This window comes from Labrus bergylta, chromosome 11 (genome assembly GCF_963930695.1).
Source record: "Labrus bergylta chromosome 11, fLabBer1.1, whole genome shotgun sequence".
In the NCBI taxonomy this organism is placed as follows: domain Eukaryota; kingdom Metazoa; phylum Chordata; class Actinopteri; order Labriformes; family Labridae; genus Labrus; species Labrus bergylta.
Genome location: NC_089205.1, coordinates 1,780,052 through 1,797,044, shown reverse-complemented (window position 1 = coordinate 1,797,044; position 16,993 = coordinate 1,780,052). Strand labels below are relative to the sequence as shown.

General features: G+C 41.0%; 1 protein-coding gene and 1 long non-coding RNA gene across 2 annotated transcripts; one reads left to right on the top strand and one right to left on the bottom strand.

The window, feature by feature from the left end:
* Window positions 1–224: 224 nt before the first annotated feature.
* LOC136180545 (uncharacterized) lies at window positions 225–1,464 on the top strand. Its single transcript, XR_010667170.1, has 3 exons — window positions 225–488; window positions 752–802; window positions 989–1,464. It is a non-coding gene; the product is annotated as an uncharacterized lncRNA (long non-coding RNA).
* Window positions 1,465–14,840: 13,376 nt separating this feature from the next.
* On the bottom strand, window positions 14,841–16,786 carry tirap (toll-interleukin 1 receptor (TIR) domain containing adaptor protein). The gene is made up of 3 exons (XM_020649054.3): window positions 16,582–16,786; window positions 15,727–16,320; window positions 14,841–15,565 (listed from the first exon to the last, which is right to left on the bottom strand). Exons 1-3 carry the CDS (start codon window positions 16,649–16,651, stop codon window positions 15,528–15,530), a joined length of 702 nt encoding a protein of 233 aa, XP_020504710.2. The 5' UTR covers window positions 16,652–16,786; the 3' UTR covers window positions 14,841–15,527.
* Window positions 16,787–16,993: the final 207 nt, after the last annotated feature.

Sequence of the window (16,993 nt, the reverse complement as noted above, 5' to 3'; positions counted from 1 at the left end):
ACACTTGCATAAGGGGAAGTAACATCGTTTTTGTTGTGTTTATAATGTTTCTTGATTATTTATTTATCAGCCTAAAAATTGGCTAAATTAACTTCAGAGTCATGCCTAGTTTAGCCAAGCTAGGAGACAACAGATTTCAGATCATCAGGTCTATTTAAGATCTTAAAATGACAGGGAATCGTCATGTGCTATATTTTTATAAACTACATGTCATTACAGGTCTACCTGCTTAAGAAATGATGGAGACTGATCCAGACCAGTGGGCGCGCACTGTAGCTGTTCCCACTCAACGTTCTTAAATCCAAAATATGCCGCTTAGGGGCGCTTCCATCTTGCAATTTTGACGTCATTTGGAGCCAGAGTCTGCGCAGTAGAGTCCGGGGGCAGGAGCCCTGGTAACACGCCCCGCCCACTTAGCATACTGCCCTGATGACTTACGCAGCCCAGCTACACCGAAAGCGCTCTGCCGGTCTACGATGAAGAAATGTGTAAGTACAACAAACCGCTGTATTCAAAGTCTAATATTTAAACACACTGTGTTTTAAAAAATCCCGCTATTTTGATCATTATTGAAAATACGTGGGCTGCTGGGTCCTCTGTTTTTGCCGAAATCGTTCTATATTTAAGATAGGTTAGCACCACAGATGGTAGGCTACAGGTGGTAAGATATGTTGTATTTTGTGATTCATGTCTGATTTTCTAATATATTTAAGTGAGCAGTAAATCAATTGTTTTTTGTGTCTTCATTTAGGCAAAGAAGAGATAAAAGCAGCTGGTCTGACATCTTCCACAGAGGTGAAGTGTAAGTTAAAATCATCTGTTAAAAGTTATATATCCTGTGATCTTTATTTAAGTTTCATAAGAGGATTGTCAAAACAAGCTATTGTTAACAATACAGTCTTCTAAAAATAAAAATCACACCGAGTCATACACCAGCTAAATGTTAAATAGAAAGGTGATGTTTTCTTTTCCATTTTACAATCAACAGAACCTAAAAATGACTCATTTCAACCTTCATCTGCACACCTGTTACAGAGGTCAGGCAGGGGTCACAGAGTTTGAAGGAACCTCCTCCTTTTTTCACCTGTGCCAGATGCCCTGCTCATCCACTGTGGTAGAAATGACCTTACACCAGCAGCTCTCCCAGATGAAGAGTCCTCTCTGCCATCACCCAGAGGAGCTGATCGACTTTCTTAACATGATGTTGCCCTGTGTTTGAAAGGCCAGATGCTGGAGGGCTGTGTTGGATTTGCTTTTCCGTCATACTTTAACAATCAAAAAATCATCCAGGATCTCTATACTTTATTTGATTTTTGTTTGGATTTCTTCTTTTTTATACTTTCTCCTATGTCCCAGCAGTTTGACCTGATGGTCTCCCTTTCTTATTTTCCACATGGTTAATGAAGCCAGGGGTTGTTTATTGAAGGTTTTTTTTCATAAAATGTTTAAATAAACTTTTTTTAAATCTGATATGACTGTCTCTGATTAACTGGAGCACTACAATGTGTTGGTCACAGTAAAATAATTTAGCAGTTAAGTTTATAGCTCACATTTGAAAAGGCCTTGAACTGACATTCATTTCTTCTTACCAACAACAGCTAAGACAACAGCAAAGCTAACAGACGAGCTCAGCTTGTTACAGCCGGTCTCGTCTGAGATAAATGGCCTTCAAACTTATTTAATATTAAACATTTAAAGCCAATAAGCATAGCAAGATACGCATGAGATTCCATTTCAATTTATTCAATCACAGACTTGTCAAACAGTCTGGCATGTTGTGCTGCTGTTTTCAAGAGTTAATAACTGAAGAGAAGAAGTCCATCGAGAGAGGACAGGAAACGCTCAGGGGACGAGTCCTCCATGTTGTCAGGGGTTGTTGATGGATCTGAATCTGAGGGCATCTTCTATAATAAAGAAAAACAATCATGGAGTTAAATGTAAAGTATAATGAATTTTACTGTGATGTTTCTGCCTCAGACCTGAAATCAGATCTGTCCTCGGGTTGTGCTAAACTTCAGGTTCTAAAGTTTGTTTTTAAGACAGGAGAACTATTTTAGAGGAAAAACAAAATAGCGAAACTAATGTTAAATATTCTCATATAATCAGACAGCTAATTTGTGTGCTGAACCTCACCGGAGCTGGAATCAGAGTCTGGACTGCTGTTTCCTTTGGGCATTGATTTCCTTGAAGACAGAAATAAGAACAATTTAAACATGAACTAGACTTCTTGCAGAACCATAGAGGCTGTTAAAGGTAGGATTATAAATTGTTACTAAAATTACTTTGATGCTGATAGCGGTTACAATAACACAGTCCAATCATATGAGAGATCATTTTACCTTTGAGTCCTATGTGAAGGCGTTCTCTTCAGAATCAGCACTGCAAAGACAAGATGATGGCGTCCACCTTCACAACCTGCTGCTTCAGCCTGGCTGCATCGTGGTCACCTACAGGAACACCACAGAAATACAATCAAAGTACTTCACTTTATTTATCAGAGGATGTACTGTATGCAAAGTAGATTTTTTTTTTCGCTGTAATTCCTCAAAAAGATTTGAGACTGCTTTGTTATTTGAGAGCACAGATTGTTTCTTTTCCCTTCTCTCTGTTTGCCTGTACATGACCTTTTAGTGCTGTAAAAGATGCTACAGTAAATCCTGGATCAGCTGTGCGGATGGTGTGACTGTGTGCTAAAGCTTTGTTAAAGTTGTCACGCACATACTCATATGTCTTTGGAGAGTAAAAGTGCATTGTGGTGGCAAACTGCTTATAAAATATAAAATAGTATTTTATTGGTGAGGTGCCCCAATCAGAGCGTCCTACAGAGTAGCAGCAGCTTTAGAGGGAGGAGACGAGAGCATTATGGAGAGGAGAGCACCGGAGGGGGCGAGCTGGGGGAGAGACACACGACCCGAGAAAAAGGAAATCCCCAGTTTAAAATATAATGTTGGTGAGAAGAGGGAAATAGGACGACATAAATGTCAATGTTGAAATTCTTTTGAATGCAGAGGCTGTGAATGTTCAGTTTTCTTTGGATATACAGCTCTGTTATTAAGAGACCGCTGCAATTTTTTCTGAAATCAGCATCTCTACATGTATGAAAGCCATTCCATTCCAGTGTCTGTTGAATTCCAACACAAACACACCTCATTCTACTTAATGAGGTACTGTTTAGGTGATCACCTGATTCCAAATCTTATTAAAAGAGGAAACGTATAAAAACCACTGCTGTAGTCATCACTATCCTCTTGCAATAGGACCAGCTGGATGGCAAAAACAATGCTAGTAGTACCTCAAAAGTAATTGGAGTAAAAAAGATAACTATTGACCATTCCAAAAGAGTTGAAAATAAAAGTTTTGAGTGTGGAAAGTAAGGGTTAAGTAAATTATGGTTTTACTGGCAGAGGTTTACAGTGAGCATCAGCTTGCTTCCATCTTTAAAATTTCCAAGAAGATTGTTTATAAGAACAAGGTCAAGCAGCAGACATTGGGGACAACAAAGCTACAGACCAGACAGAGGGCGAAAACGACTCTCCACTGAACGGAATGACCGTCAACTCATTTGAATGTCACTCAGAAACAGTAGGATGGCATCAAGTGACCTACAAAAAAATGCCAAATGGCAGCTGGGGTGAGGTGCATGGTGAGAACATTTAGAAACAGGCTCCTAGGGGCAAGGCTCAAGTCGTGTAAAGCTAGAAAAAAGCCCTTCATCAATGAGAAGCAAAGAAGAGCCAGGCTGAGGTTTGGCAAAAGACCATAATGATTGGACCATAGAGAACTGGAGTAAGGTCATCTTCTCTGATGAGTCCAATTGTCAGCTTTGCCCAACACCTGGTCGTGTAATGGTTAGACGGAGACCTGGAGAGGCCTACAAGCCACAGTGCATCGCACCCACTGTGAAATTTGGTGGAGGATTGGTGACGGTCTGGGATCGCTTCAGCAGGGCTGGAATCGGGCAGATTCGTCTTTGCGTATGGCGCATGAATCAAGCCACGTACAAGGTTGTCCTGAAAGAAAACTTGCTTCCTTCTGCTCTGACAATGTTCCCCAACTCTGAGGATTGTTTTTTCCAGCAGGACAATGTTCCATGCCACACAGGTAAGTCAATCAAAGTGTGGATGAAGGACCACCAGATCAAGACCCTGTCATGGCCAGCCCAATCTCCAGACCTGAACCCCATTGAAAACCTCTGGGATGTGATCAAAAGGAAGATGGATGGTCACAAGCCATCAAAAAAAGCTGAGCTGCTTGAATTTTTGCGCCAGGAGGGGCATAAAGTCAACCAACAGCAATTTGAAAGACTGCTGCAGAGCATGCCAATATGCATGAAAGCTGTGATTGACAATCAGGGTTATTCCACCAAGTATTGATTTTGGAACTCTTCCAAAGTTAAAACATTAGTATTTTGTTGTGTATAAATGAATATGAACTTGTTTTCTTGGCATTATTTAAGGTCTGAAAACACTGCATCTTTTTTGTTATTTTGACCATTTGGCATTTTCTGCAAATAAATGCTCTAAATGACAATATTTTTATTTGGAATTTGGGAGAAATGTTGTCAGTAGTTGATATAATAAAACAAAACTGTTCATTTTACTCAAACACATACCTACAAATAGTAAAATCAGAGAAACAGATAATTTTGCAGTGGTCTCTTAATTTTTTCCAGAGCTGTATATATGGCAACAATAGCCTGTAATTTAATCATGGTGTTTCTCTTCGTTAACGATTATTGAAGCGAAATAAAAAATAAATGCATCCCATTTAAAACATATTAACATGTGTGGGGAAAAACGCGATCTTTATGTCTTCTTTTATTGTGCCTATGTCTCCTCCTAACTACAATAACAGCAGCATGTTGTGTGTAACACTGGTCTCCTGCATTAACACCTTCTTTTCAAAGGTGTTAAATACAGATACACAGTCACAATCATTGCAATGTTTGTCAGCTTTTGTCAATTTTTAGAACAATTTCTCAATGAGTGTCATTAAATTTACAATATGATCAACTTGTGACTGTTGAATTGGTGTGTGTGGAATACAATGCAGAATATTTATCAGTTTAAGCAGCATGATGCTCGGTTAATATTACAACACCGCCGCCGGTTGTTGATGTTTACGTTCACGTTTCGGTTAGTCTCTTAAATCAGTAACAATTATATTGAATCAGAGCTTACCTTTAGTTTTATCTGGATACATAGAGAAATATTCTACCCTTGTATATAGTACTATGAATTTCAGCCTGCACGGTGAAAGTAAAACCTGTTACTCTCGGCAATTACTTATCACTAATCACTTATCACTCAGACTGTAAACAGTCTGAGTGATAAGTGCACTTGAACACAATGTAGGTTTAATGTACACATTAGTAATGATGCAGGCCAGATTTAAATTATTTGACTTTGTTTTTACCCTTGATACTTTTGAGACTTTACCAGTCGTATTTATTTTTGCTGTAAAATAACTGTACAGTCAATGAACCGCATCTATGAGCGGATTTTATATTACGATTCTTGGTTTTAAATACAATTTCAATCACAATAACGACATAACAATATCAAGAAACATAGCATGTCAGTTATTAGGTTTGCTCATTTAATAAAATAAAATAAAAAGATAAATCATGCCGGATAAGTAACCTAGCTTTACAACATTTCAGCTAACCTTAGACTGCTTATGTGTTAGCTAGCTAGATAACGACTTTAACCAATGACACATAAATCACTTTTTTACTTACCGAAAAAACTGCAAAGATCCCTTATCTCCCACAGGTCGGTTAGAACAGTTTACTGCAGAACAACTCATTTTGCCAGCTCAAAAAAGACGAAAAACCTTCACTACGTAACTTTTGTTATTCACAAAGAGAGCTACGCAAGATCGGCGGCTGTCAATCATCGTCAAATATGACATAAAATCCAGTTTTTCAACCTCAAATAACTTATTTAAAACAAACTTCACAGAAAAATGAGCACTTGAACACAATGTAGGGTGATAATAACTAATGATCACAGCAGAGTTTAGGTTTGGAAAAAAATTATGTGACAAGTATTTTAGCTTTACAGTTTGACCCACATCCCATCTGTTATCATTGAGGAGGCGGGGTTTATGACCTATACTGCAGCCAGTCAGCAGGGGGAGCTCTAAAAATAAAAGCTTCACTACACCGAGGACCTTGTCCCGTCCATTATTTTTACAGTCTATGATCCAGACTGGGCACCCTCTACATCTGGGCCACACAGACATTACACAGACAAACATTGTGCGCTTTGCCAGGCAGGGTAAACGCCAGTAGCAAAGGAGAAACAGCCTGCAAATAACTGAGATGGATGCCTACCAGGCTGAAGAAATCAGCCTCACAATGAGGAGGAAGCACATGAAGCTGGAAGAAGGGACCAACTACAGACTGAGAACTTTGCTCAGACGTGGATCGTGGGCACCAAAGAAGGCGACCCTGGAGAAAGTGGCCAGGAAAATACTCACAACACCAGACATAGCCTTTGCTCTTTTATCTTGTTACATAATAAAGTATACATAAAGACATGTGTTGTTCTTATTAGTTATCCATGATTTTTTTAACAGTATTTACCCATTTGAAAATGTAATCGGTTACCAAGTTTAATAGGTATTTTATTATTTTCACTTTCATTACCAGCATTTTATTTATTTGTGAAGCCATGTATTCTTTTCATACATGAACCCTGCCCTCCATAAATGTCACAAGGGATCCAAAAGATGCTGAAGATTATTTTATTTAGAAATAACAGCAACACTGGAGAACAGGTAAACATAAAATGCACAATCTGCGTTTGGTTATCTGCTACAAGCTGCTGTCTGTGTATAGTGTGCCGTTTTGAATAGTTCAGTTAACAGTAAAATAATATAAATAGTGAGTAAGCATATATATTATGCTAGTTTGAACAGCAAGAACACACCCAGCTGTCATCTTTGGCTGGTGCATGCTAAATAAACAAAGCAAACAAACCATAGTCAGGCCCTTATTATACACACATAACATTATTTGGTAGTTATAGTCATTGCGTCTGATTCGTAAAATGTCCGTGGGCCTCAAGAGATTTATAATTGAATACATTTACTGTCCAACATTATTTGTCTCTCTCTGTCTCTGTTGTGTTTGGTTTTGTTGCTACCGTACCGTAAAAATGGCGCAGACATGATGTCACCAACTAAATAATCACGTGTCTGACAAAGACCGATTGTTTTGCAGACCACACACCCACATAGCACACACACACACACACACACACACACACACACACACACACACACCCACATAGCACCACACACACACACAAACACACCCACATAGCACACACACACACACACACACACACACACACACACACACACACACAAACACACCCACATAGCACACACACACACACACACACCCACATAGCACACACACACACACACACCCACATAGCACACACACACACACACACACACACACACCCACATAGCACACACACACACACACACACACACACACACACCCACATAGCACACACACAAACACACACACCCACATAGCACACACACACCCGAATATTCTTTCACACATCCTAACAGACAAACAGCTACCTATGCCCAGCTAATGTACCAACTTGGCTGTATTTCAACATGTTGGAATAAAAGAGAAACTCAAGAAGGAAAACTGCTTCACTGGTGTTCTTACCGACATCACCTGAACAACACTCACCATCCATACTAGAGGTCTGCAACCCGACCCGAGCCCGATCGAACCCGAGGTTGGGCCTCGGGCTAGGGCCGTGTAGGGCTGAGCCGTCAATCTGTGAACATTTCAAGACAGTGACGTGCTCACTCACACACACACACACACACACACACACACACACACACACACACACACACACACACACACACACACGCCTCTGGAGCAACATTGTTGCTTGAATTTGAAATAAATATTGCAGTTCAGCGGGAAAAAGTGAGGGAAAAATCAGTGCAAGGCAAGCTATGGAGGAACTGAGGCACAAGATCTCGAAAGGTGAGCTTATTAAAATCCCAAACGAGACTGGGAAGGCTGATCTGTAGGATACTTTGATTTGATTGTGGAGAGTGAAACAAGAGAGTACACAGGGAATGTACATTATCGCCGTTGCAAGATCATTTTAAAATATGATAGCAAGAAGACCGGGTCATCCTCCCTCCTTCGGCATGTACAAGGCAATGGCTGTGGTGGCCTTTTTGGTGACAAGACAATTGCCAGTGACAGCCTTCACTAAACCAGTACTGCCAGACAATAAAGTGCCAGCTAAGGTGAAATCTGGAGTTTTGAACAAGTGTTTCAACTACTGTTGTCAGGATATCAGGTCCTTTAAATCCATTACTGGAGCGGGCTTTCTGTCTCTTGCTCAAGAGCTCATCAATGTTAACGCAAGCTATGGCCGTCTCTCAGCAAAAGAAGTTTTACCATGTCCTACCACCATCTCTTGAAAATGTGCCGATGTTGCAGCCACTAAAAGAGAAGATGCTGTCAGGGAAATATCAGAGGTCATGTCCAAAACAAATGTAGAAATGACCACTGATATGTGGACTGACGATTACCATAAGGTCAGTTACATGCGCATTACGTGCCATTATGTAACGCCTATATTCCAGCTTAGGAGCCGCGTACTGACCACTGCAATGTTTCCCCCTATGGTTTCCCCCCGATGAAACCAAAAATATAAGGAGAGAGTTACAGCAGCAGCTGGTGTCAGTAATTGGATTTGATGCCACTGTCTTCAATAAAGTGGTTTGGGTCACAGATCAGGGGGCAAACATCAAATCTGTGCTCAGGCCATATCGCCGTCTCGTTTGTCAAGACCACGTTTATAACACTGTGCTCAAACACGCCCTGGACAATACCGAGCTCAGCGAAGTCGCCCCAGAGATAGGAGACACTTTGCGGGCAGCCAAGGCCCTTGTGAAATATACAAAAAAGTCTGGTCTTGCAAGCCAGCTGAAGAAAACAGTGAAGCAGGTAGGAGAGACAAGGTTCAGCAGTGTTTTTCTCACCTTGGAATCATGGCGTATAACCTGACGTCATGGGATTCCTTGTGGAATTCCTTCGGCCCTTCTATGGCGCGCAGACGGAGCTTGAGGGCGACCAATACCCTACCCTCAACCTGGTCATGCTGTAGCACGAGAGGCTTAAACGGCATTGCCAACCTGTCTCTTCAGACACACCACATCAGGCAATTATCCGCCGCAGACACCTGGAATGGATTGGGAAGAAAATAGAGATCCAGCCGCTCCACAAGCTTGCCCTTTTTTATGTCCCAAGTTTAACCAACTAAGAATGATGTCCGCAGCTGAGAGAGAAAGCATCCACCTAGATGCCAGGGCTCAGCTAGCCTGCTTCTCAGCCGCTACGCCAGCTGTTAGCCAGGAACCAGCTGATCTACCTGTTGCCGGTGACGAGCCCCGTGCCAAAAGGACGGCTACCACAGACGATACTGTTGATGAGGTGCAAAAATACATCAGTGTCAGTGATGCGATGGAAAAAAAATGACAGAGATGTTATAGGATGGTGGAAATCTCACGAGGCCTCCTTGCCCTTGCTTGCCAGACTTGCGTGCTCTGTCTTCAGCATCCCCACAAGCAGCAGCAGCAGCGAGAGAAACTTCAGTGCTGCCGGTAGAGCAGTGGATAAAAGGAGGACCGCACTGAAGCCATCTACGGTGGACTCAATTATTTTCCTCCACAACGCATTGCAATTCTAACGGAGTAACGTGACTGTAAATAGTTTGAGAGCAGCCAAGTTGGACAATGAGGTTCTTTTCCCTGTTCATGGGCGAGGAGGATTTATCAGTGGTGTTCTGGCGAATCTCTTCCTGTTATTAATTGGACTGTTTTTTCCGGTGTTACGTTAGCCAGGTAGGCCATAATCCATAAGGTAAATGTTTTATTACAAGGTAATTGCAAATTTTTTGGGGCCGCCGTTGCCATTTCTTCATTTTTGTATAGGCCTAATGGAGCGCATAAAAATGTTATGTGCGCTGTGTCCAGTGTCTTAGAAAAGCGACTGTTTCATTGCTGTTATAGAGTGCTGATTCTGTATTAGGCTACATGTTATTATTATGATCGTTATTAAAATGTTCTTTAAAACTGTTCATTGAAAGTTATTTGCTGCTTTGGGGCCGATGATGCACTGTTCTGCTGTGATATAGCCTAGCCTAAAGCTTAATCGGTTGTGTGAGTATTGCGTAAATTGCTCCTTCACAATCTGTAGTCTAGGCTACTTTAGTTGGTGGGTAGACTATTTGTGTGGTGTGTGTTCGGGTTTAGACTCGGGCTCGGTCTTCAAATGTTGCTTTACAGTTGGGCCTATGGTCAGGTCGGGCCTCTACGTCATCAGCAGCTCATGGGCTCGGGCTTTATTTTCAAGCGTGTGCAGACCTCTAATCCATACCCAGTTATACAGTCCTAACCAGGTCCTCACCTACAAAATCATTTCTCCAGCTCTTGAAGCCCCCCATTAATCTCACACTGTCAATCTATTGCTCATTGTTATCAAGCTATATCTTCAGCTCATGCCATTTTTATTTGTCTTTTAAAGGCTTTATATGCGATTTTTTGATCCAGCAGATGGAAACAAGTGTTTGGAGGATATGTTGGCGTTAAAAGCATCTGGTGTATTCTTTATATTTGAAGATTTAACAAGTCCGTGCTTCACTTTCTTCTTCGGTTTCAGATGGAGCACCAGCATGAAACCAACGAACCCTGGTTGGAGGGCCCCCAATTAATTCTTGCCTAGGGCCCCAGGAGACTCTAGAATCGGCACTGCCTACAATACAATCAGGACTGGTTCGATGGTGTGATGTGTTTTTTGCCTCTAACCTTTTGCATAAGGCAGAAATTCTGTTTTTTTGTGCAGGGAGTGATTTATAATAATGGTCACAAGAGTCTGTTTGAGACTGAAAGAAATAAACGTCTTTTTCATATAGTTCCCCATATGGAGAGCAGTAATGTTGATGAGGGCATCATAGTTCATCCCTAATAAACTTTGATCCAGGCACCTCCAAACACAGCGGATGTATAAACAAATAACTGTCTGTGGGTTGAAGCTGATAGCAGCTCAGGTTAATGAACTTTTCAATGTCAGGATTTTAACTAATGATGATGTTTTGCCCCATCCTGTATATTTCTCCAGCAGGTCCGGGACCAGCATGCGTAGTAGGGTCTTGTTTCTTTTTGCTGAGAACAGAGTGACACTCAGGGACAGAAGCTTGTAGGCTGATGCTGCAGAGGTGAATGGATTTAGCTTGTATAGAGCTTTAGCCTTCAGAAACCGCAGGTCTCAATCTTCCCATTCATACCCCTTTACACACTGATGGCAGAGGATGCTGCGTAAAGTGGCCATTGGAATTAACTTACACCATTCATACACATTCATACACTGCAGACAAAGCAGAAGGAGCAACTTGGAGTTAGGACTCATTGGACATGTGGCTGCAGGAGCTGGGGATCAGACCCCCTACCTTTCGGGTTCAGAGAGGTCGATTAAATCCAGGTTCCATATTGGATTTAATTATTTATAAATCATTTACTGGATTGAGAGTACACTTCTCCTCTGATGTATCTTCTGGCAACCAAACAGATTTTGCACAAATGCAAAACCTGAAGATAACACGTTCAACAAATATTAGCTGGCTCTGGATCAAGGATGGTGTAGGGGTTCTGTAAATAATCTGAAATAACCCGAGGGATGCAACAATGTGTTACAAGCCTACTAATTCTCTGCAGGATTTCAAAATCGAGTTATGATGTCTATGATTCAAGTCAGGCTCAGTGTACAATGGGGTTCATTCTGTTTGCACCTAGAGACTTGATGGGAACAGCTTCATGGGGGTATACAAGTGGGACTTTATTTTTCAGCTGGCATACTCCTGTGTGCAATTTCATTTTCCCACAATTTGCTGAAACACCGTAAATTCTTGCAGATCCATGGCCATTGTATGTATTTTAATGTTCAGTTGAAATCTGTTTTTTTTATCGTCCCACAAACAGAAAATGGTTTTGCAGTCAGCACTATAAATCATCAACTATTACAAAGACAACAGAACAATGGGACCACATAAAAAGTTTATTTGGTAAAGCTTATTTGTTTCTGAGAAGATGCTCTCGACTGTATCACCAACAGTTTTTAACATGTTGAGTCAGCTTGACAGTTGCTTTTTTAAACAGTTTTAAACATCTGACAGATTGTGTGAAAAAGAAGTGTGATGCTGACATTGACTTACAGCCTTCTTGTGAGTATATTCACAAAAAACTCACATTAAACATGTCTGGATCTCTTGCCCTCCAAAGAAGAATCCGATGTGTCTCTGTAGCATGGTTAGCTGAAATTACTCACCACAGATACATACGTCCGGGTTTAGCACTTCCACACCCAGGGGAGACCACCATGGTGACGAACAGCAAAATGCTTTTCCATACAGTTGGTGGTCTGAAGAAACCTCAGTCTGACAGTGTGTGGCCTGAGCGCTCTCCTCTCATTCATCTACAGCAGAGCACTGAGACATGTCTGTTCAGGAACTCGCCATCACTGGGTTTGTGTTGAATATTTCCCACCGATTAACAACTTAGTCTTAGTCCTTATAGATCAAAAATAAAATAAATGTGCATGCATGTGTGTGTGTGTGTGTGTGTGTGTGTGTGTGTGTGTGTGTGTGTGTGTGTTTGTGTTTGTGTGTGTGTGTGTGTGTGTGTGTGTGTGTGTGTGTGTGTGTGTGTGTGTGTGTGTGTGTGTGTGTGTGTGTGTGTGTGTGTACACAATCTAGGAGGATTTGTTTTGCTAAAAGCAGAAACCTGACACAACATCTGTGATTTTTAGAGATTAGTCTAGATTTGTATCTTATAATGTTGGCCTGCCACAAAAGAGATGATTATTAAGGGTCTTTTACCGCAGCCCTGTGTATCTGTTGTTCTTTAAGGGGGTTGGGGATGTGGTCACTGAAAAAAAATAGAAACATCAGATAGATGGTGTACTAGCTCCTGCTCAATAGATACTTGATATTCTATCTGAAATGATGCACTGTCAGTGTGCTTGATCTAAAAGTGAAGCGGCTGCCAGCGACATTAAATCATACCTATACAGAGAAGTGAAATTCTTTGGATGAAGGGGAAAAGGGAGTTCCTTCCATCAACATGTTCAGACTTTGTTCCAAGCAGCTGTGCTAGAAAACTCAGTCAGAAATATAGAGGCTGGTGGAGCAGTGGTTAGTGTGTACGCCCCATGTATAGAGGCTGTAGTCTTCCAAAGCAGGCAGCCCAGGTTTGAATCCAGCCTGTGGTGATTTCCAGCTCTATCCACTGTCCTATCTCTCCACTAAAGGCTCAAAAAGCCCGCAAAAGTAAATCTTGAAATACAGAAGCTGGTCATTTTAATACCAACCAATATCAAGACCAAAAGGAGAAACCTCATCTTCTGTTGTGGGTTAAAGGGACAACATGATGAAAATTAAAAGGAAGTGTAAATGAGCTCTCTTTCCAAATAACAAGGGCTTCCTCTATCTTCAAGTCCAGTTCACAGAAAAGGTCAAGTCACTGTCAGCAGTTTGTTTTGGGCGGGTCTTTCCTTTACCCCTCTGCAGTCAATTTCACAGAAACAAAAATATAAACAGGGGACACAAAGACTTGCTAAAAGACGGAATAGCGCAGTGTTTTTCAAAGTGGGGGTCACCGGAGGGGAGAGGGAGGGGGAAGGGGTTTCCTTTTTGTATGCAAATCTTTCAATTGATGAAAAAAATACCACCTTAGCCAATCAGAATTAAGCAGGCACCTTGTTTTGAGTGACACTTCTACCTCATCCTCAAATGGTGGGGGGACAGACCCTTCTCCATAGCTACCCCTTCCCCACACATCATTCAATACTGCACTGACCCATCCACATTCAAATCATTACTCAAGACTTTTCAAAAAAGCGTTTCCTGTTTGATGGTGATATGTATTCTGTTAATGTGTATATGTTGTTGTCTACATGACCTGTGAGTAATGTCCCAGTGTTTGTTCTTGCTGTATTGTCTTGATCTTCATTTCTTTTTCTTTCTTTTAACAAATGTAAAGTGTCTTTGAGTTCCTGAAAAGTGCTTTATGAATAAAATATATTATTATTATTATTTTTATTGCATCGTACAAAGAGCTTAAATCATTTTGCAAAAGAGGGGGTCTCCACCAGAGGCCTAGGCAATATGGGAGTCCTTGGCATAGCAAAGTGTTTGAGCCCCTGCTCTATGGTGGATAAAAAGGGGGAAAGCACCACCTAGTGGTAAGCACAGTCAAGGTCACGTTCACTATCACAATGTTTTTTTTTTTATCTTCATACTGACACTTCCTGCTCTGTTGGAAGAAGAGTCACAACCTTTTTGGAGCTTCATTGTAAACGTGTTGGTCTGCAGTTCAATTAATGATGTATAACAAGCTGAGACTATATGAACAGACATTCCCATGATTTGTGACCATTAATGCACTTATCTTGATCTAATGCAGGAAGAAAGATCAAGTGCTGGGAATCAAATATTTGCTGTTGACTCCATGAATATCAGGTTTACAATATTGGTTATGCACACAAAAAGAGACACATTCTTTTTAACAAAAGTATAACAACAAGTAATGAGAGGCTGAATTAGACATTAATATGATCAACTGTTGTAGGCATTACAGATATTTGGCTTAACCCTGAGAACAAATAATTTTATTAATCTCAGGAAATATTAAAGAGGACATATTCTCCTCCTCCTCCACCTTTTGAAACAGTCCTCTGTGGTTTAAATGAAACATCTGTGCTGTGCTTTGGTCAAAATATAATGTAACGGAGTTAAAATGCACTTTATTTTTGAGTACAGTTTACAATTTATACTTGAGATTTCATTTACAATTTATTTCTGTTAAGTATTTGTGAATTTTATCTTAACGAGTTATGTATATTTACTGTTATTTTATCAAATTTATGTTTCCTTCTGGGTTACCATAGCTCCTTCCGTCTGCCCCTCAGTGCCAGTCACTTTTTAAAGCATGACAGACATCTGATTTAAGAATGACCTAAAAGGAACGCCGGTTTGTTCAGATGTCCCATTTATGGAGGCTGTGTGGTCCTCAGGATGGCCTGACCCGGGGGTTCAAATCCAGCATGTGGCTCCTTTCCCGGTTTGTTGTTGCCCACTCTCTCCTATCCGCTGTCCTATCTCTACTACAAAAGGCGAAAAGACCCCTAAAAAATCAATCAAATCACTTGACTGCTTCGTTACATAAAGTTCAGCCAAGTCAATAGCACCAGTGTTTTCCTTTCAGAGCAACATGCACTTCATCACCCCGTCTTTCTTTATCTTTTTTGATGACTGCAGACTCTATCTTTTTTGATGACTGCAGACTCCATCTCTTCTCTTTATCACTTCTTCTGGGCTGAAGTCTCCTCTAATTGATATTTTGACAGCAGCTTGTCTTTTTGAACTGAATTCTCCACTCAGTTGTTTGGTGGAGCTTTCCAAGTACAGCAGTCAAGTATCTTCATGTCTTTTAACTAGATCTTCCAGGTCTAAAGGAGAAAATAAAATGTTATTCAAGATGTATATAAAAACAGTGGTAAGTAAAATAAATCTTGGCTGGAAACACATTCAACAGATATATTACTTTGGGCGAGATACACCCAATCAATACTTGAAGGATTCAAGGCATGATTTTTCTTTAAGAACTCACACTTGAGCACAGTTTGGTGAAGGATCTTGTAACCCCTGTCAGGGTTATTGTTCAGGTCAATGCTGATAAAGAACTTCAGTTCCTGAGGAACCTGAGAGCGGGACAGGTTCTTAACCAGTGGAATAATCCGATGGGACATAGGTCCCTCTGCTAGAGCCTGTTGTGTCATATACTGGCACCAATCATCCTGCAGGAAGTTAGGAGTGATGAGCAGAGCCCAAACATGGCTGTTCAGCACAGCCTTGCATAATTCTGTGGAAACTGCCCCTCCTGGACAGTCATCCCTTCCCCCGAGAAAGCACCTAAGACTACGGGGAGAAGCCTCCAGGAAAGAGACCAGGCGTCCTCCCTCTTCAGCGTCACTGTCCACACAGCTGTGGCACACGAGCACATCATACTTTCTGCTCCATCGCTGCGGTGAGCTCAGAGCAGACGGAGGCTGTAGGGGATCAGACGGTGCTGTCTTTGGTGACGTCGTTGAAGGCGGCGGTGACACACTGTTGACAGGGGATGTTGAAGATTTTGTCACTTTTGCTTCTTCTCCGTGTTGTGCTGAAAAAGACACTTTTGACTTCCAGAGTTTGCGTAACCAACCTGAAAGTTTTTAGAGACACATTTAAAATAAGTCTAACTTTGTGTTTTGATATATTCCTCCTAGTCCAAATGCTAACGCATTACTTTCTGTGTGTGGCACAATCCGCCGTTTTTAAATCATATCAGGGAAAATTATTTCATGCTCACTTCCATAAATAATACAATGTTATTCAAGGAGATAATCAATCAATCTTTATTCGTATATAGCTAATTTATAACTATAACATTATATTTCAAATACATGAATAAATCCATACTTACAATGCATGTTGGTTAAAATATCATCCCGTCCTCTAAACGCCTTGCTAAAGTCCTCCAGGTAAGAAATCATCACATTATTACATACTTTATATATTTATAGAATACTCAAGTGGGAGCACAATGAGACACAATCCAGCGACAGCCACAGAGTGAGAGAAAGACTAAGTAGAGCTTTGAGTGTCACTGACATCGCCCTGAAATAAAGAGGAAGCTCCAAAACCGCTCAAAGTGACACATTCACATGACACCCCCACAGGCAAATATTACATTCAAATGAACTAAAACATTATACTTCACTGAGCAGCTCGTTAACCATGTTCCAGATGGCTACATCCGTCTTGCTGATGTGCTACACAAGAACATGTAGTCTAAAATAAGACTGTGGGATTTAACTATAATTTGCATATTTTAC

Bases quoted from the DNA above. Each gene is read 5' to 3' on its own strand.
- tirap (XM_020649054.3), bottom strand. From the start codon at position 16,651: ATGATTTCTTACCTGGAGGACTTTAGCAAGGCGTTTAGAGGACGGGAT. The intron at 16,321-16,581 runs GTAAGTATGGAT...AAAAACTTTCAG, and splicing joins TATTTTAACCAACATGCATT to GTTGGTTACGCAAACTCTGG. The intron at 15,566-15,726 runs GTGAGTTCTTAA...TTTCTCCTTTAG, and splicing joins TCACCAAACTGTGCTCAAGT to ACCTGGAAGATCTAGTTAAA.